The sequence below is a fragment of the Phaethon aethereus genome, assembly GCF_964289735.1.
Source record: "Phaethon aethereus genome assembly, chromosome: 15".
In the NCBI taxonomy this organism is placed as follows: domain Eukaryota; kingdom Metazoa; phylum Chordata; class Aves; order Phaethontiformes; family Phaethontidae; genus Phaethon; species Phaethon aethereus.
The window spans coordinates 2,948,906-2,969,185 of NC_138591.1; the positions used below are offsets into that span (position 1 = coordinate 2,948,906).

The window sequence follows — 20,280 nt, forward strand, 5'->3', positions numbered from 1 at the left end:
TTGATGTAATGTCCTCTCCTGCAAGGCTGTTTTGAAGGTCAGTGATATTTGAGTGACGTTCAGGCAAGTAATAATATATTTTGACTCTTGTCACAACCCAGTTTTCAAGCTAAATGGGGTGCGTTTATTTTCTTTGGTGCTGTCTTGTCTTTAAAGACATCCTCAAGTGTCAGCCAGGAGGGGCTGAAATTAGCAGCATTACTGCTGGGTGAGCTCCAAGCCCCTGGGCCCAGAGCCAGGAGCATCCACTGCCTTTTGCTTGGTCTCCCCAAAACCAATCCAAGTGTCCCCATCCAACCTCCAGACAGGGGCATGTTATAGGGGAAAAATGTCCCCTCACCTTACTTCCTTGAGGCTCAAGGAAAGCTTTCACTGATGCTTGAATGGCATTTTGTAGGAAGGATCCCTAAAACGCAGTATTGCATTCGTGTTGGGGTTTTTTTCTGCCATTAACATCTGGTTCCTAAATATGAGGAAACTGGGAATTTGATTCCTAAATATGAGGAAATAAAATCTGGTTCCCATTCCACCTGAATCATCCTTGTTGTACTTGTCCATATCGTCTCCGTACCCTGGCTCTGTGAGGGCAGCGAGCATTTCTCCTCACACCACAAAACATGTGGCAATGTGTTTGATTTTAAAACACCCTGAACACTCAGTCCTGTGCCTCAAGCAAAGAATTCACCTGAGCTTTATTAAAGGCTGAAGGAGGGATGAAGGAGACTGAAGGGACTACGTGACTCTCCAAGCTGTGATCTGTGGTCTGTAGCCACCTTTGGTCCATTTCTCCCTCTCCCTCCTCATTATTAACTAAATGGAAGTGCTATCTAAATTGAGTGTAACAGCTTGATAGCGCTCAGATCACCGCTAATGATGTTAGTCTGGTCAGATATAATAAAAAATAATTGAAAGTGAGAGGTGTGCCAGTCAGTCTTCCCCCCAGTGGCAGAACACAAAATGGCTGCCACGCTCTGTGGAGAGACTCCTTGGCCCCATGTCCTTGAAAAGGGCTAGAGGGTGGGTGTCAGGGCGTGGGCAGAGGGGAACAAAGGGGGAAAATGACGAAAGCAAGAGCCACCTGGTAAGATGGACAGCTGGAAGGATGTATTAGGGTATTAAATTTATTTGCGGATGCAGCAGAAGCTGCTCTGCCCTGGACAGGCCCAGCACTGCCTGAGCCGGGACATGGGGCTGTCCACCATGTTGAGGGTTTGAGGTGGCTCATGGTGTGTGTCTTCCCTTGCAGGTCTGCGGCGGACGCCCAGCCGGCTGTCAGGGCTGAGCGCGGCCTGCCCGCTGCCCGGCCCGCCGGGCGGCACGCTGACCTGTGAGCTGCAGGACTGTCCCTTCTGCGCCAGCCTCCTGGAGGACCCCGAGTTCGCCTTCAGCGAGTCCGACAGCTGCGGCTCCGACAGCAATGGTGTCTACGAGTTCACCCAGGACTTGCGGCATGGTGACCACAGAGACCAGCTCCAGCAGCAGCGGGGCAGGAGGAGGAGGAAGAAGAAAAAACCCAAGGAGAGGAACAAGGTCACCCGCCTGTGGAAGGCTTTCGGCTGCAAGCTGAAGAGGATTGTGGAGAGCAAGTACTTCAACCGGGGGATTATGATCGCCATTCTCATCAACACGCTGAGTATGGGCATTGAGTACCACGAGCAGGTGAGTGCGGGACTGGCCTGAAGAGCCCTGAGGTTTCAGGGCATGGTGGCTTGGGGTGACTCCGTCAAAGCCATGCCAGAAAAGAAGCAAGGTTATCATGCAAGTTGGAAACACCAAATGGGGCTGAGGGCCTGATCCTGCAGACGTGTGATGAGCAGGAGCATCCTTCTGTGTGTGAAAAGCCTGGGAGGTAGCTGGCAGCACTGCTGAGGTGTGGAGAGTATAGATGTGTGTGTTAGGACATGGCAGCTCAGAGCCCGACTGCTTAAGTTGTTTGCTGTGAATTATTCATATAAGCAGGAATTGTTCTGCTGGAAATTCCCCTTTCGTCTGATGGTGATGGTGCATAGCGGACCTTGTAGTGCAAATAACCCATGCAGAAGTTTCTTCTTTGATCCTGGACCTTTAAATAAAGACTTCAACTGTCAGGCAATGCCAAAAGCAACAAAGGAAAAAAAAAAATTAGTTTCTCCCTGAAGTCTCCAAAACCTTTAATTTGCTCTCATAGGGTGCAAGTAGGTCTTTCTTTTAAGTGTTTGGAGGGAGGAAAGAGAAATCATGTTGCTCCCAGTATTAGTCTGAACATGGTGATGGCAGAAAGCGGTGCTGGCAGCTGAGGACAGCTTGTCCTTGTTGTTGGCTGATGGGAGCTTGAGGGGCTGTGCAATGGGAGAGGGAGGTGTGTCAGCTGAGTATCTCCAGTTTGTCACTCTGGGGAAAGCTATGTTTTTCTGGGCTTTTCTTTCTTGGCAAAACTGGTTACTTTCAACTGTTTTCTCAAGATGTGCTCTGGAATTTCTTGTGCCACCTCTGTATCAGGTGCAGAAAATGCATCCCAGTGAGGCCAGGAGATCCTCATACTGATCTTCCGTGAGGTGGGTAGTCAAAGGTTCATCCAGTGCTCTCCCAAAATCTCCATGGCAGGATCAGGACCAGGTCAAGGTTATTTATAAAGCTATTCCTCCTCTCTGCCTTGGTCTGTCCACTCAGGAGTGAGGAGGAAAGGCAGACAGAATATCTTAGTCCATTCAAAGGCAGGATAAGAGGCTCTGCATTTTCTCCTCCACCTTTTCCCAGGATTAAGCCCTGCTCAGGACCATGGCAAACAATCTTCCAGAGTGCTGCTACTTTTTGTCTCTACTTGTGTGCTTTAAATCCCCATATTTTATGCTGAGACATATTTTCTTTCAGAAAAGCAAGTACTCAGCTAAAACACATGAACCTCAGCTGCGCAGCAATAAATTAGTTCACACTTGCAGCAGAAAGTGTCCAAACCCAACAAAGAAATAGCTGTCGCTGTCAGCTTTCTGTTTGGTTAGTTGTTCCACAACAAGTTTTAAAATTAGGAAGTACACCTTGTCAGTAGTCTTTGAATAGACCATTCACTCCCACGGCGGCTGCATTTCTGCATGGATACTCTTTTGTCAGGCAGATACAGCTTTTGTCAGTCCTTGGGTATTGCCATGATGGGTGCTGGGGGAAAACCTTAGGCAGGCTGCAGTGAGAAAGCCCAGGGACTGCATGGAGTCTGTCCACAATCACTCGTATAAGGTAAATTGTGATAACTACATCCTTGCTGCTAACAAAGGAAAACTGTAGCCGGCAGGTTTACATTGGATTTTAGCTTGTAAAAGATTTGCTTAAATCACCTCAAAGCCAATGGCAATAAAGATTCTGAAGCTTTTGGCTACGGAGCATCAGACTCCCGCCAGCTTTGCTCGCAGGCACTGCCCAGCATGGGCCCAATAAAAAGGGAGAAATTTTGAAGTGAAACCTGTAAAAGTTCCTCCACGTGCCTGACTGCAAAGTGTCTTTGGTACACAGCAGGGATAACGAGCCATGGAGCTGTCAGAGCCCAGCCTGGAAACACCTCGCCCAAGCACTCCCTATCAACAGAGTGACCTCCAGGGCATCACCAGAGGCTGAGACACGATCTGAAAGCAATAGAAAGTGGCTCTAGGCTCCCAGACTGTTTGGCATGAAAGCCTGGGGTTTCTGCAAGCAAAGTGGGGTGATTTCAGAACCCACAGCCCTCCTCGTATGAGAATTGGCTGCGAGGCTTGGGGTAGGGGGCTGGCTTTGTGTAGAGATAAGGAGCAGATGCTTGAGCAAAGCTGTCACAAACCCACAGTGTGGTGTTGGGAGGGAGGGTAGAATGGTTCATTTTGGGTATGCCGTGATCCTTGCCAGGAAAAACAGTTTAATCACAGCTTTCTGGTTACTGAGTGATGGATGCTGCCCAGTCACCCTGCAGCTCTGCTCAGAGCAGGTATTACAAGGCGAGAAGGTATGAGCCTTCCCCAGGCTGTTAACCAGGCACGGGTGTTGCCATTGTCTCCTTCTCCATCTTCCCAAGGGCAAACTACAGGCTAGTTCCCAAGTCATAAGGATTTGGGAGCTGCCTACAAAGATAGCTACTTTGTGGCTCTCTGCTTTTCTGTGCTCCCCTGAGCTGTTCAGAGAAAGAGCCCCCAGAGAGCAGGGTTCAGGGGCTCCCTTTGAGACCTCTTATGCTCTGTGCCTGCTGACAGCAGCATGAGCAGGGGACTCCTGGGCGCTGAAACCCTGCAAAACATCACCTATCATGGAGACATTTGCCCTGGGTGGAACAGCTAAGGCAGGTTCCCTGGTCTTGACTCTTGCCACTTGTTTTCAGACATCGACTGGTTTTATCAAACTCAGCTGCAATCAGTGCAGCAGCCACAGGGAAGCCCTCCTCAAGCCTCACTGTCTGTAAGGAAATGCCCAATCCCTTTTATAAAAAATTATTAATGTCTGCTTGCTTTTCTTTTCCGGCTTCTCAGAGTTCCTAGTCATCAATGGCTTTGCAAATAGATGGGGCCACCATGTACATTTTTGTTTGAGTGCTATTCAAAGCCAAGACATCAATCCTCCGTGCGTGTGGGAGGGGTGGAGGGTGCTGAACAGCATATGGCGTGGAAGATAGAGCAGTACTAGTCTTCGGTGCGTTATCTCGCCTTTCATCCCGGGACGTGGCTGCACTCTGCAAAGAAGTCTCACGGAGCCCTCTTGAGGCAAGCGAGCATTACTGTCCGTATCTTCTGGATGAGGAAATCGAGGCTGCAAGGTGCCTGGCTGCAGACAAAATCCACTGGGTTTTACTGCTGTCCCTTATCGTAGCGGCAGGGCAAGGGATCAGGTATGCCATAGAAGCGCTTTGGTAGCACCCTTTGACGAGGCAGGAAGGTGATCTGTACTGCCGCAGTCCCACATGCTGCCTCGAGACCTGTCTGTATCCAAATCCCCTCAAGGCTTCCATGTGTGTTTTGTTGGGAATTTGAAGCTCACAGCAGTCTGCTCACGGTTACTCTGGCTCCTCTTGGTTAACATAGCTGGCACTGCCCCATTTAATGCATGTAGCCCACATGATACCCTTTCAGGCAAGGATCCTTCCTGTGGCTAGGGGCACAACCGCTGTAGCAGCTAGCTGACTCATGGGAAACATGAGGAGATGCTAGAACTTCTTTGCACAGAGCTGTCCTTTAGCAGTCCTGCTCTTCTCAGAGGCAGAGTGAAGATTTCATGGCAGGAGATCCAGGTAGCAGGAGGCAGTTGATGACAGGAAACGAGTTTTTTGGGGACTTCAATCATTAGCGGCAATCGGATCCTCCCGCACAGCGCATCCGCGGGGTTAAGAGCCAGCTCAGTCTCCAACTGCCACGTTGTACATGGCTGGTAATTAGGAGGTTACAGGATGCTGTTAGTTAGCAGCAGCACAACTTGTATTTCAAAGGTTAATTGACTGGTTTGGAGTTCCTTCCCCCCCGTCTTGTGCTTTATTTATTTATTTGTCTACCTCCAGCACGAATAAGCAATCCCACAGATGAGGAAAGCCAAATACAAAGAAGGCAGCAATCCTTGCATTAATCTTCCAGGCAATTTCAATACACTGGATGATTTTGTTATGCATTCATTGCAGCTGACAATTCTCCAGAGTATCTGAGAATGTACCACAGCACTGCAGCAACCAAGGAGGACCAGTGCACTCCAAAAGCATGACCTCTGCCATGCCTTTGGGGTAGTGGGGAGAGACACCTGGCACAGGCAGGTCCTGTTCCAGGAGCTGTGTTTCCAAGTGCCTCTCTGCCAGTGAGAGCTGATACTTTATTGTCCCAGAGTCAGCTCCGGTGTGTGCTTCGAAGAAATAATTCCAACTTCTTTGGTCTGCCTTGATTCCCAGCTCCCTAATTGTCCGGTAGAAGGACAAGAGTCTGGTTCATTTGTCCAAAAGAGATGCTGACATTATCCCTGCAGAAGGGTGAACTCATCCCTGAGAACCTCTGGTTTAAGTTGTGAGGAGAGACCCCCACCTGGCTTCCCAGAGGAATTTGCAGAAGTAGCTGTTCATACTTGTAATGATTCCACATAAAAGGCTCAATTTACATCAAATGGCACTTAGAAATGCTATTTTATACTCACTTCTCAGAAGAGAAGTACAAATTAGTATTTGTTCCAAGCTATTGCTGTTCAAAGAGCTTTTAATTGCTTTTCTGATCCCTCATCCATGGTATGTTTCATTCAGAGCAGCTGTCTTTAGGTTGGAGCTGACCTTGGTGGGCACCCAGTGGTCCATTGCTTATCACTGTAAGAGAAGTATTGGTTTTGAGTAGCACATTTTATTATTCTGGTGTATAAGTAATTCTGTGTGATTTAAGGTAGCAACTAGCTTCTCTAGTGACGTTCTATTTTGTCAATTTTGGCTTGAAAAATCAGTTTGGCCTGGAAAGCTCAGCACTTACTCAGAAAGCAGAGGAGAATCTTTCAACAACATTTGAAGCAAATTGCTTAAATTCCTTTTGAGTTGTGAGTCAACAAAACATTATCCTGATCTGAGATTCTCACTTTCAGCTAGCAAAACTTGTTCGCTCTTCCAACTTTTTGCATGGTCCAATTTTAAGAGCTCACATGCTGGCTGGACTTGAAGCAAACAGATTCCCCCAGCCCAGAATGTGAAAATTCATCCCAATCTGTTTGTGCTTATTGCATAAATGATGTGAGACTCATCCAGCCCTTAGTAGTCCTTTGATTTATGTGTTTGGGCTTTGTCAGCTGCATACCAAGCTGTCCCTCCCTGCTCTCCCTCCGAGGTCCCAGCAGTAAGCGTGGGGTGGACAGATTTCCCCATGCGCTGGTTTGGTAGGGAAGCTGCATCAGTCAAGAACACGTGCTGGGTCTCCTGAGCAGAGCAACAGAAATTTGGCTCATTCAACAAACACCTTGTGATAACCTGAATTCCGTCCCCATCTTCTGGGAGGGAAGAACAGGGCTTTGTCTGGAGACTTTGGGGAAGAGAGGTGTTTCCCATCCTCTTTTGTGCCCCAAGATCATACCACCTTTTTGGTGCTCTCCAGGCCACCTTTATCCAGGCCCCCTTTTTTGCAGACAGCCACTCTGTCAGGATATTAACAAACCTGGTAACAGTTTGGGGATCCCCTCTGCACAGTTCAGGCTGTGAGGCTTCTGATCAGAGCCAGCAGCAGCTCATACATGGAGCATTTACACCTGGCAAGGTGTCATTCCCATGTTAGAGTGAATCAAGGGTCAGAGGCAAGATAGCATGAACCGATGGCAAATGTTTGCAGTTAAAAGCCAGGTGTCCCGACTCAGGGCTAGATCCCTGTCTGCCGGACCTTAGCGGCTTTCATGGCAAAGCGTGTAAATCACGTCCTTCCACAGGGAGCCTGCTGTGAGTGGTGTTCACGGAGCCTCCTCTCTTTCTTACTCTCTTCTGTAATTTAACTGACTCCACTGCTCTGTTTTCCTTCTGTTGGATTGTATGTTCTTGGTATATTTTTTTTTACTATATAAGGCAAAGCATACTAGAGATCCATCCATTCCTCTGCCTCCTACCAGACAGGAACAGCACCTCTCCAATGCAGAAACTGAGGGTAATAACTCATTCGAGTGTTGACATACTGAGCAGTCAGGGGAGAGTTGGGAGAACAACAGAGCTAGTCATGGTGAGGGGAGTTTGCAGTCTGATCTGGTTCCTATAGATGTGCTCATTAGTCTAGGGAATAATATTAGGATATTCCCTGTGGAACCATAGGCACGTTTTACCACCACCAAATGGTTCAGTTCCTTCCCCTTATGCAGTTTTTTGTTCTCTGTGGTGAGGGATCGGCCATATAAATCACATCTGCTCTCCGCCAAGACGACAGACTTCTTAAGCAGGTGATAGCAACGTGTTTCCCAGCATAAGCTGTTGCATGGAGACTGGAGATCTGCACAGAGCCACTAACAGACCCACACCGTGTAGCCACAGTGTGTGGGACCCACCAGATGCATTTCTTCTGTCTGGGTCATGCAGCGAGTCAGCTGAGACAGTCGTGGTGCCCTCCAAGGCTTCTGAGACTGAATCCATGAAACCCTCATGCTTCATAAACATACATGATGGCAACAGGGGGTTATATATAGAATGTAGACAGATTGTTTGCATTTCAACTGGCAGGTAAAATAAACCAAGTGTAATATAGCCCCAAGAATGAAAGCAGAGTGCACTTGCCAGCTGCATTTCATCACAAAAATGTGCATAAATCACAGCCATGGGCGGCCAGCTTCAAATGTTATGCTGACAATGGCTCTAATGTGCTCCAAGGCAGGGAGGATTGACACAGCTGGACAGCGGGGTGTCCACTTACTGCAAAGGGAAACTGCATTGAGAGAGGGCCTGTAATGAAGAAGGTGGCTTTCACAAACAAGGAACGTGGCGTTGCATTGAGCCTGCGCCTTCCTGCTGGCTGTCAGCTGAAGGCTTTTCATCTGGGAGTGGGTCTGGTGAGAAGGCTGGCTTTGATCAGGTAAGCAGGCCTCAGGGTGAGCACTCTCCATGCTCCAAAGCAGGCGTACCTGGTAGTCCCTTGCCTGAGCAATGACAAGATACAAGTTCAAGGAAGAACTCGAGTGTCTGGTTCGTGGCAGCTGTGATCAGCAGCTCCAGAGAGATCGTGGTGCCTTCAGGCAATACACAGAGCCCCAGTCAGGTCCCTCCGAGCAGCCCATGTGGCTTTGGGACTGCACATGGCAGCAGCTTGCCATTCTTCCAGCTGCCCTCCATGAGAGGCAGCTGGGCTGCAGCGACAAGAGCAAGGCTAGCAGAAAACAGCAGAGGGGGAAATGCAAAAGACCGAGACAGCCAAACCAACCGATGGGGGCAGGAAAACGTGCTTAGGCATCGTTGGCAAGGCTTGGGGAGGAACATGCCCTGGCGTGGTGGGAAGCAAGGAGTGGCTTGTGTTGTCTCAGGAGGTCTGGGGAGGAGAATTCAGGAACACCACCTCCCATGTTAGCCGAGGCTGTCCCTTTGTTTCTTTACACTTCCCCAGTCTGTCTGCATCCATCTTTTGTCTTTTATGGATTTTTTGTTCCAGAAGACAAGGATTACATTTTGTTCTGTGTACATCACCCCACCATGTGGGGCTCCCGGGCAGGGCCTGCCAGATGTTATTACAAGTAATAATAACAGTGGGAATGGGAACAGAGAACTGCACCTCTCCCGGCACCAGTTTTTATGCCTGGAAGTTGCAGGTAGACTCTGTGAAACTGAGTTTACAGCCCAAATTCAAACCAGATGCAACAGTGAGTGTAACACAAGGGGATATGTAGATAAGAGGATGGGAAGTGCGGTGCATGATGGTGCTGTGCCATGAACTAACAGTGCCTATAGATTGGTGGTTCCCAACTGTTAGGGGGCAAAGGAAATAGTCATGTTTAGTTTAATACTTTTGTGTGTTTCTGACCACTCCCTGCGGACGATTGCTTTCTCGGCAGACCTGGAAAATACAGAAAGGCTTGAAAATAGATTTAACTGAGAAGATGTTAGGAAGGCATAAAGAAGACAGTCATGTCACACCTAACAGCAAAGTGGGGTTAGTATTTGGTAGTACCTATAAAATGATGGCAACTTTGTGAGCTCTGGGTGGAGGTTCAGTGGCATTGCTAAGGCATCCTGTACACTGCCCTTCTCTGGGTACCTCTGTGGTAAGAGGCAGAGCTGGCTGCCCCCATTGGCAGGCAGAAGATTAAAGATGCTCAGGGTAGCAATCTAGCTCCTTACATCAGAGGAGAAGAATCACTGCAAGGAAAGAAACAGGTATGTTTACTGCTGCTGTCAACCAGAGTCATGAATTTTCCTTAGGTTTTAACCGTGAGATTTTCCAGAATTATGAATGAAGCTTTAAATGTCTCCTTGAAACCTCCTTCTGAATCGTTTGATCAGGATGCTTTTTTATAATTGGTTTTGAGAGATGGGGGGACAAAACTGCATCTGAAAGGAGTGAGACTCTTACTTGAAAATGAGGGAGATTTGGCATGCCTGCATGCATTCTTTTAAAGCTCTATTTTTGTTTGCTCTGTCTGGTTTACAGCCTTAAAGGCAGCCTGACTCCCAATTTGGGAAAAACACTCTGTGCACAGGCCTTGTAGCATCAGTGGTAAAGCTTGCTAGAGCAGGGAGTCTGCCACTGAGGAGGATGGGGCAGGAAGACCACTTGGCTTTGCTCCCCCAGTGAAGACATTTCTCAGCAGTTTCCTTTCCTGCCTGATGCCTATACAAATTAATATCTCTTCTCTCCCTGTCCCATGCTTGTCCCACGCACAGACAAATCCAAAACTTTTTACTGTAGTGCCCCTGGAGAAAGCATCAGAAAGAAAAGTGGTTTATTTATTTTATATACTCCAAAGGGAATTGACTTTGCTGCAGACAGATGGATCCTGCAGTTCTCTGACTCTTGGCTTGACTATACATGGACTTGTCTATGCTTTAAAGTTAGTCTGGATTGAGGTAGTTTATGAAGCCAGAGTGTTTGTGGCTGCTCCTGGGAGGTCTACCTGGATCTTGATGATGGGACCAGGGGAACAGAGCCCTGGCTCTGTGTTCCCCAGGTGCGCCTTGCTCTCAGAGCTATCCAGAACCTAGGGAGAAGCTTTACAGCTCCAACCTGCCCCAAACCCAACCAATGAGAGGAAATAAATCGAACCACAGGGAGCTGCTCGATATGGGGGACAATCGGAGTTTTCCTTTTGTTCGTGAATGGTTCAGAGGCAAAATATCAACACTGTCAGCATTGTTCATCCCTGGTCACTCCCGCCTGGAAGTGCAAGCAGTTTAAAGTCATTTGTGTAAATTAGTTTCAGCCAGAGAGTCTGAAAGCAGCGTGGGTTGCTGGGCAATTAGCTCCTTGCAAATGGCCTGTTGTCCTGGTTTCAGCTGGGATAGAGTTAATTTTCTTCCTAGTAGCTGGTATAGTGCTGTGTTTTGGATTTCAGATGAGAATAATGTTGATAAGACACTGATGTTTTAGTTGTTGCTAAGCAATGTTTACACTAAGTCAAGGACTTTTCAGCTGCTCCTACTGCCCAGGCAGCGAGGAGGCTGGGAAGGAACACCTCCAGCACAGCTGACCCCAACTGGCCAAAGCGATATTCCATACCGTATGGCGTCATGCTCAGTATATAAACTAGAAGGACGTTTGGAGTGATGGCATTTGTCTTCCCAAGTAACCATTACGCACGATGGAGCCCTGTTTTCCTGGGGATGGCTGAACACCTGCCTGCCGATGGAAGTAGTGAATGAATTCCTTGTTTTGCTTTGCTTGTGTGCATGGCTTTTGCTTTATCTATTAAACTGTCTTTATCTCAACCCATGAGTTTTCTCTACTTTTACTTTCCTGTTCTCTGCCCCATCCTGCTGTGGGGGGAGTGAGTGAGTGCCTGCATGGAGCTTAGTTGCTGGCTGAGGTTAAACCATGACACCTGTGTTATTGGAGCCATATTGCAGAAGATCTCTCACTTCTTTTGAAGCTGCCAAAACGAGAGATCAGCATCTTGAATGTCTTTAAAGCAGATCTACTAATATGGGACGTTGGAGTGCTGGCAGGCATCAGCTGACAACGTATGCCATAGTACAAGGGACCGAACTGCAGAGCATGGACGTGCAGGGCGATTAAATGCCAGAAATCTCAGTTTATGCTGAGGACTATTAGGAGCTGCGAATGCCTCTGAAATCCCCTAGAGCCAGAGGTGAGTGGGGGGACAGCTCCCCACTTCCTCTGAGAACAACATAACCCATCAAAAAACTTTCCAAATATATCCAAAAGATCATTCCCCTTCTCTTGTTCCCCGTTCTTCTTTCCCTAGCTGTGTCCCCTCTTTAGGGTGCCACAGGGATCTCCAAAGGTTCAGGCTGGAATTATGTTATTTACATTCCTTTCTTCCTGCTGCTAGAGTACCAGCATATACAGATACACCCCGGAGTAGCAGGTATCACTCCCTTGCTGTAGTGTGGGTAGTTTGATGGCTGAGGACGTGCCTCTGCTTTCATTTTCGTGCACAGGTTCTCCCTGTTCCTGAGACTAAATTCAACCTGTGAGTGAGTGATGAACAGGCAAGCTGAGACCAACAGACAGGAACTGACCCTGCAGCTAACAGTGGAGCGGACGTTTCCCACCTGAGCTTACAGAAGTCCTTCTGTATTTCAGAAATGATTTAATGTTATGGGTTTCCTCCTACTCCTTTCCCCCACCGCCCTTGCTAGTCAGTGTGTAATAGCAGAGGGTTTCATACATATTTGATTTTTTAACTGTAGTATGAAATCTAAACGCTGTATTTATGGCTGCAGCTGTCACTCCTCTGAAAACTGCAGTGAAATGAAGGTTAACAAGTTTGGGCTCTCAGGAAAGTATGTAAAATAGCACTGCAGAAGACTTTGTGTCATCACACCAGAGTGAAGAACAGATATTTTCTGAGGTTCTCCAGTCCAAGGTTATTTATCATCATCTGAAGCAAATACTTTTCTAATTGTGTATCCTTGTTTGAAATTCTCGAAACCCCAAATCAAATTCTTTCACCTTATACAACGTACACAGAAAGTACAGAATACAGAGCCTGAGGGGATGGTTTAATAGTTTAAGAATCAGGTTGGCAGCAGCCAGACTCGATGCAGCCATATGTTCAAATCCCAGGGGTGACCACTCACCAGGAGGTAGGCAACGCTCCGTAGCATTCATTGTGTGTTCACTTAAAAACAGATGTCCTGATTACCGTGGCTGAAGGAAGAGATATTCTGCTTCTCTTCCAAAGAGCAAGGGCACACCGTGCTGTTCAGTCCCTCCCACCACGTTTGCACTGATTCTTTGTGCTTCCCTACTCCTGCCTGTGCACAGTCTGAAGTTTGAAGCCCTGGCTGATTGATTTTTAACGGAGATTTGCTTAAATAAGACAAAATAGCTTTTGGCCTTTGTTTAAACAGAACTTTGGTCTGAAAAGTATCAAATACACTTGGGAATAGTGTACTTGGTATAGAAGGTCTTGTCAGAGCCTTAGGGCTCCTGGCTGTGTCTCTGTCGGGTCACTGCACTCAGGTTTGGGCTCTGTGTGGCTCAAGGTAGTTGTGTCAACACAAGACGTGAGCTTTCAGCCATGCCCGTGGGCCTTTCTGGGACTGATTGAGTGCCTAGGAAAAGCAGAGTGGAGCCAAACTAGGACCTAGCATGGGTGTTGAGGGAGTTGGGCACTGGAGCAGACCAGAGCTCTGATCCAGCAGGACCATATGGATGGGTTGGGATGGGATGTGAAAGCTTTGTCTTAACAATGCAAAAGGTGAAGCCATTAAGATTGATGGGGCTGGGGTGTGGGAGAGTTCAGACATATTGCTAGTAATCCCATCCTTCCTGTTGTGTGTTGTTTTTGTTTTTAAGACTCTAAAATAGACTGTGTAGGAAGTTGCAAGATTTGGACTCATCTGCCCAGCGTTGCAGATTAAGGAGATAGAGCTGCTCTGAGAGGAAGCCAAACGCAGCTCCAGTGCTCTTCTGAGAAACCTCTTCATGCATGAGGATCACTTCTGCCTTGCAAATGCTCACATCTCTCCCTCTCCCTATCATGTTCACACCGTAAGGAAATTGGGCAGGCTGTCCTCTCCTGTATTAATGCCCCATTGCCTGCAGTTAATTAAACTCTGCATGATACTTAATGCAGCATGTCAGTTTGGTTAATGCCTGTCAGCCAAAGTGATAACTTATCCCTGTTACCTGCAGCTCTGAGTAAGCAGTCATATTCTGGGTCTCTAATTCACTCCTCGTGCTCCTCTTGCCCAGGGTTTGCTGCTCACCCAAGATTTTGCTGTGCCGAATTTGGCACCCAGAAGGTGCAGTTCCATTTTTTTTAGCATCTCCATAGAAACCACTTTGGAGTTGCAGAGTGCAGGGTTTGTGCAAATTTAAAAAGAAACTAATGTAATGGTTCCATTCAATCAGGTTTCAGACTGCCAGTCGCCTGGAAGGAGTGTGTTTCAGTGATAAAGTTGGGAAGAAAAGTAGCGGAAGTTCTCAAAGGGAGAGATGCAACGATTTTCTGCTATATAAGCCCAAGATAAAGCTTTTATGATGACACAAAGTTTCTCTGAAGATTATTTGGAGGGAGGCACAGACACATTTTTTAGTCTTCCGCAGAATGTAGGTAAATCTCTTGCCTAGGAGGATGCCTGTTTATGTGCAAAGCTGCTTTTTTATGTGCAAGCTCACTTCTTCACCTTGTTAACACAACTGCCTCTCAGTTTGACCTCTCTTAAAAGGTTTAAATGCATATAGATTAATGTACTTTTGATGTCTGGGCTAATGAAGTCCTGTGCCTCCTCTGCTTAATTTCCTAGTTTATAGGTAGAGGCTCAGCACTGCTCAGGAGTAGCCAGGATTGCGCCTAGGGTTGGTTTGCACCTGACTGATAGAAAAGTTAATTCTGGGCTGGGTAGTAGAAAGGCAGGCGTGAACAGAGGATGCTTCTCTGTAGTAATTTGTGCTTCTCTATCTCTAGCACAACCACCTAAGGCAACTTTTAGATGGTGTTGAACACAGAAATAAAATAAAAAAAACATTGTTAGACAGTAAAGGAGGAAAATTCTTGCTGTGCTCAGATGTCCAAAGGTCGCAATGGTTTAGCAGCACCAATCCAGGTCCATGGTCACCAAGGCAATAGCTTATTGCCATGGAAACACTTGCCACCTTCTCAAGCAAGAGCATTTGAGCAAGTCCTGATATTTAGCAAATAACTGCTTGAGATCCACTGTGTGTCCCACCCCTCGACACATTTGGGGACTAAGAAATAAAACAATTTTACAGCTTTCACCATGATCTGTCCATTTTGGAAACCCATGAGGAGGATTTCCATCAGGGAAGAAACATTTGCGAGCTCAGTTGCTTTCTCAAGGGCTTACTGTTTGCATATGGTTGTTTCAGCTTTACTAGTTTCTTAAAGCCACTATGCTAGAGATTGCATCTAAATTCTCTTTCACTCCCGCTCTCTACAGATAAAACCTTGTGTTGCCTGTTTCATATGAGAACTGACATAGCTCTTTGGAGGATACAGATCAGTTTGGCTTATTCTTGGGGTTGCCTCTTCAGCAGGGGATGGTTGGCCCTGCTCCCAGGGCAGGGAGCTGGATCAAAGCCCTGGTGCGGTTGGCGTAGCTGTGAGGTCTGGTTAGAGCAGAGGGTTGGAGCAGCCCTTCCTGTGCGCCTGTTCCTCGTGGCTCTTGCTGCGGGAGAAGCATGACTTCTGCTGGTCAGAGCCACAGCAGGGATGCGAAGAGCTGCCAGGAGGAAAGCTGGAATGTGGCATGGAGGAAGGTTGCAAATTAAATCTTTTTTTTTAATTGTTTGTTTGTCTGAGCTGCCAATGTCTGACAGGTTTTGCCCAGGTGAACACCTGATGTGGACAGCGCGTCGGCAGAGCCATGCAATTCAGTAGGGCTGCAGAGCGGTCGGGCGCTGCTGTCATGGGGGAGCAGGCGGTGCAACGGGCCAGAGCTCATCTCGTCTACCTGGAGGGTTTCTCTGGACGTGGTTCCTGCACGCGGTGTGGGGTCAGGGTGGGGGCATCGTGGCACGGCAGCACAGATGATAGCATGGCCTGCGCAGAGCACGAGGGCCAGGCACAGCCTGGTGTCATGTGGGAGGAGGAAGGGAGAGGGCTACCTGGTCCTTTGCCCGAACCAGGCATCTTCTGTAGAGAAATTTCTGCAAGATGATAAATCAGGAGGAGTGTGCTGCCTCTTTTCGCATTTCTCTGCCTTGCAACTCCCCTTGAAATGACAGCAGCACATAATTGCATCGCTTTGGCGTTCACAGCGTCAGTGCTGATGATTTGAGAAGTGTTATTGTTGTTGCCATTAGCAGTGTAATTAGTGTTAGCATAAGAGTCCCCTTCGCCCAATGCACCAAGGCTGAACTGACAACTTCCAAAACCAAATACATCCGCTTCAGCAGCTTGGGGAGAGAGTCTCTACTCTCAGGTGTTCAGCAGTCCTACATCTTCTGCAGCTTGGCACTGCAGCCTTGTAGCAGTAGTGAATTACAATAATTTTAATTAGTACTACTGTTATTAAGGCTAATATAATTGAATTTCATTATTTTAGCAGTTATTTTATTTCATTATATAAAATCAGAATGATTAAACTTTTTTTCTGAATCATTTTGTTCCTGTAACAATAGAAACATACTGCAAATCCAGGGCATGCTTGGGGGTGAGGCATATTTCATGCAAAAGGAATGTGAAAAAATGCAATGGATAGTCACCTCCACATTTTCAAGTCATGTTTTCCAGATTTTTGGGTTCTTCCCCCAATATTAGAAATAAATATTGCAAGAGAAGCACACTGCAAAGCCAGCACAGTTATTTTCTGTGAATTTTGTTCCTTGGTCTCTGAATATTGGTGGTGGTTTAATATAATTGCATTTCATTGGGTTTTTTGTCAAGAAGGTGAAAACGTGGAAGCACTGGGCCATCTCCAGACTCAATGGTGGTTCCACTGAAATTGAGAAATTCTGCCAGGTGAAAATCCAATGGCTGTCTGTAAGATACAACCAGCTGATATGAGGAAGAACAAGAGTTGCTGAGCTATCTTGCTGGTTTGTGCTCGCATTCAGTAATTCCAAGCGTTCACTTCATGCAATGTCCAAGTGATGCGACTACGCCGAAGGGCAGCTCTGTCTTGTAGCTCCTTTCTGACCTCTTGTGTCCCTTCTTGCCTTAGCAAAACAAAGTGCAGTTGTCTCAGGGAGAAAGAGGGATGACAGTGACTGTAGTTATTTTTCAATTTCTGAGTTTGAATGCCCATATTACACACACTCAAAAGCTAAAATGGGGCAATGGGCTCCCAGGAGCGGCTCAGTCCCTTGTCTCCAGAAGTGGTGGTGGTGTGTCGCTCACCACCGCCTGCCGGCTCTGATGCAGGCTGTTATCGACGACACACCTGAAGGATCAGGACCCAGAAGCTTTCCTTGCCAGTCATAACAGCACATGCTGCAGGCTGCTGGCAAATACAGACTCTGATTTTGTACCTTTTTGTCTTTGCTTTTTCTTTTTGATCCTTGTGGATGGTTTTAATTGCCACTTTAGTCTGATGCTCATGGCTAAGAAGAATGTATCAATAATTCACTTACAAGAACATCGTGGCAGCTCTGAAGGTCCCATCTGCCTGCTTTGGCTGCAGGCTAGAGCACCCTGGGCTGTTCACAGCATTGTGTTCTCAGGGACAAAAATAAGCTTGTAACAATTGTCTGGGCTGCTTTAGGTTTGCTAGAGGAGAGGAAAGGTGGATTGCCCCTGAATTTGTTCTCCTGGCTCCTAGCCTATCTTTGAGGCAGAGCAGAGAGGAGTTGCTGCCTGTATTACAGATGTGGATTTGCAAATAATCATTTCCATGCTGATGAAGCTTTTGAATCTTAAGCTCTTCATGAGTGTTTCTGGAAGCTGCAGAGAAACTGTATCAAAACTGAGTCTGTACCAAGTGCAACCCTGTCTTGGAAGACAAAAGGGCCGGACAAGCTGTTTTGTCCCCACAGGATGTCACTGAGTTTCATCAGCTGATGAAAAAAGTGGTAAGATGTAGCTACCCACTACTGTGAGAACTGCCTGTGCTCAAATGTCCAATACATGTTTAGGACCACGTGAGAGACTAGGCATTACTCTAGGAGTTAGGAAAAGAGCTTGGGAGTCCTGCCATTTGGCATCTCATTGCAGACACTGAACCTTTCCTTGGTGACCCATGAAGGCTCAAGTACGCAACACCCCACTGTTCTGTAAGATATACCACTAAGTTTTCTCCTAGTGCCCACCCAACATTTTTGTTTTCTTCTTCTGCCCCAAGATCTTTGAACCTCAGAAAAGCTCTCCTAATCATCTTCCATCTTTCCTTCTTCCTCTTAGCACTCAATTACAGCAGATTGCTCAGATTTTTCTAGAGAATTATCGTCTCCTTGAACTTACTTCCCCATCAGGCCACTTCAGCTTTCTCTCCTTGGGCTTAAAGGATGACTAAGTCAAGGTCTTAGTCAGACGTAGACTAAACATATTCCCCATCTTGTTCTTCCCATCAGCAGTCCTCTGTCATGTTTTCTTGATGTGCCTCATCTCCTAATACCAGTACACAGCCCGCAAAGCACGAATGTGCATTTTTCAAAGGGACTCTCCATAAAGCTCTATTAGCAAGGGATGAGTAATGGTTTGACAAAATAGATTTAAGTGGCCCCTTCTGAATCATCTTGGCAGTAATAGAGAGAGTGTGTCCATTTTTTTATTAAATATTTCCAGTGCCATTAGCTTGGGTGAAGTAAACAACTTCTATTGAGTTTGCCTGCTAATGACAACCAAAAGGCCTTTGATCTCTCTGTTATCAGAGAATGAGCCTGTTGCTTGGATGTGGATAAAGATCATATAATCATTGCTAAAGGTGCCTCTTGCAGTGCAATCAAAGCGTTTGGAAACGGTTCTTTATTCTCTCGAAGTTCATGTTCCTGCCACCTTTAATGGACGTTGTCAGAGCCGCCTGTGATGGGCATCCTGTAACCTCTGTACAGAGTCAGAAATATGCAATTATAGTTTGGCTGCAAGATTTTAGCAAAGAAAATCAACAATTAACCTTGATTTCTTGTACAGACTCCTTGAGGCAGGGCCTATGTGTTCATTTTTGTCTGAAAGGGCCTGTAGCGTATTTCCATGTTTCTTGTGTCTATTGTTTTATAGCATGTCTCACAACATTGTATGCTTTTTCTTAAATTCTCCAGCTCTTGAATTTTTGTTACATCTAAAGCGAAAAGATACACCCTAGCTCTTCTTTCTAGTTAATGTTATGGAATACAAAATATTTTCATCCTAAATATGAAAAGAGAAAAAAAAAAAGAAATTAAATCTGTATGAATGATGCATTATTTTTTAAAAAATGCATACTTTGTGATTAGCCAGCAAAGCTGATTGCAGGCCTTAGGCTGATAATTTTTGACCGTTTGTTGTTGACTTCAGCACAGATAGTGGCCAAGAAAAAAAAGGTTTGCAATGGGCAAAGATTATGTGAATATAATTCCTTGTGAGTGTAATTTTTTTATGGTGAGGGATAAGCCAAATATATTGGATGACAGTCAACACAGGCCTTGCTAAGAGATGTCACGCCTCACAGATCTGCTGGTTCTTTGAAGAACTCCACCAGCATATGGATGGGAGTGATTCAGGCTGTATAATTTCCTTGGATTTTCGCCAGAGGCTCTTAAAGGAACTAAGCCGGTGTGGGGTGGGATGGCAGTCTGCTCGTAGAGAGAAGCTGGCTCATATTTAACAGCTGCTTTAAGAGAATAGGGAAGGGGTACAAGTAACAAGTCCATTTCTAAAACATTGGGACGTGGCCAGAGGCATCTTCTGATGCACTGTGGGACATGTTCTCTCCTGCGTACTCCTGAACAGTGTTCCAGTCATGGCATTGCTGAGAATGAAGGGGTGATCATGGCTCCACTTGGCATCAAGCTCAGTCTGAACAGGCACTTCCTCGCTTGCATCCAGCACTGGAGGAATGATTAGTCATTCGTTGTCCTCAGTTCAGGCATATTTCCGTTTTCCTTCTTTTTTTCAATGAAACTAATCAACGTGTTAGTACTGACAGAGGACCAGTTCCCAGACTCTGCACTTGAGCACCTCTCCCCAGGTGAGCTATTACAGTGCTCTTGGTGTATTGCTGGAGGCATTCATCCTTGGTTGTTATCTATCTGGAGAGTTGCCTCCTTCCTCCTGTGACTTCTTGTTTAATAACTAAACCTGAGCACTTCTGGCCTTGTTTAGGGGGTGTATTTTATAGGGTTTGGGGTTTTTTTAATTTTTTCAGCCGTCTGTCAGACCAAGTGATCCTCCATCAAGATATAATCCAGCTGATTGGCCTACTTTTCAAGAATAGTAGCTTTGGTTTTGTATGCTAGTGCTGATAGCATTTCAGATTGCCCAGGTCCTTTCCTCCTGAGGGTGGAGAAGACAGCAATTGATCTAATCCATCTTGGCATTTATGCCACTTGAAATGAAATTGCATTTTGCTGAATGAAACGGAGAAATGGGAAAGTAATACTGCAAATATGTTGTGCCATGTAGGACCTTCTGCCTCGGAAGCTTCCTAAGGAAGCTATAGCAGAGTTGATTATCCCAGAGAACAAACTCTCTTGTTGTACGAGACGGAAGTGTGGCAGCCAAGGTCTCTTCTGTAGGAAACACTTCCGACAGGAGTCAATACCAAGTGAACTTGAAGGATTCACACAAAAATCCCAGGGTGTATGTGACTTTGGTATATGG

The 20,280-nt window shown here is 46.5% G+C and overlaps 1 protein-coding gene across 1 annotated transcript in view; it reads left to right on the forward strand.

Moving 5' to 3' along the window:
• The window catches only part of CACNA1H (calcium voltage-gated channel subunit alpha1 H), a gene marked incomplete at its 5' end in the record, with an annotated part of 256,893 nt that overhangs the window by 170,997 nt on the left and 65,616 nt on the right, over window positions 1–20,280 (forward strand). Inside the window, one exon of the mRNA XM_082006716.1 lies at window positions 1,247–1,659. Within this exon, the coding sequence (XP_081862842.1) occupies window positions 1,247–1,659 (413 nt within the window). The remainder of the gene's footprint in view (window positions 1–1,246; window positions 1,660–20,280) is intronic.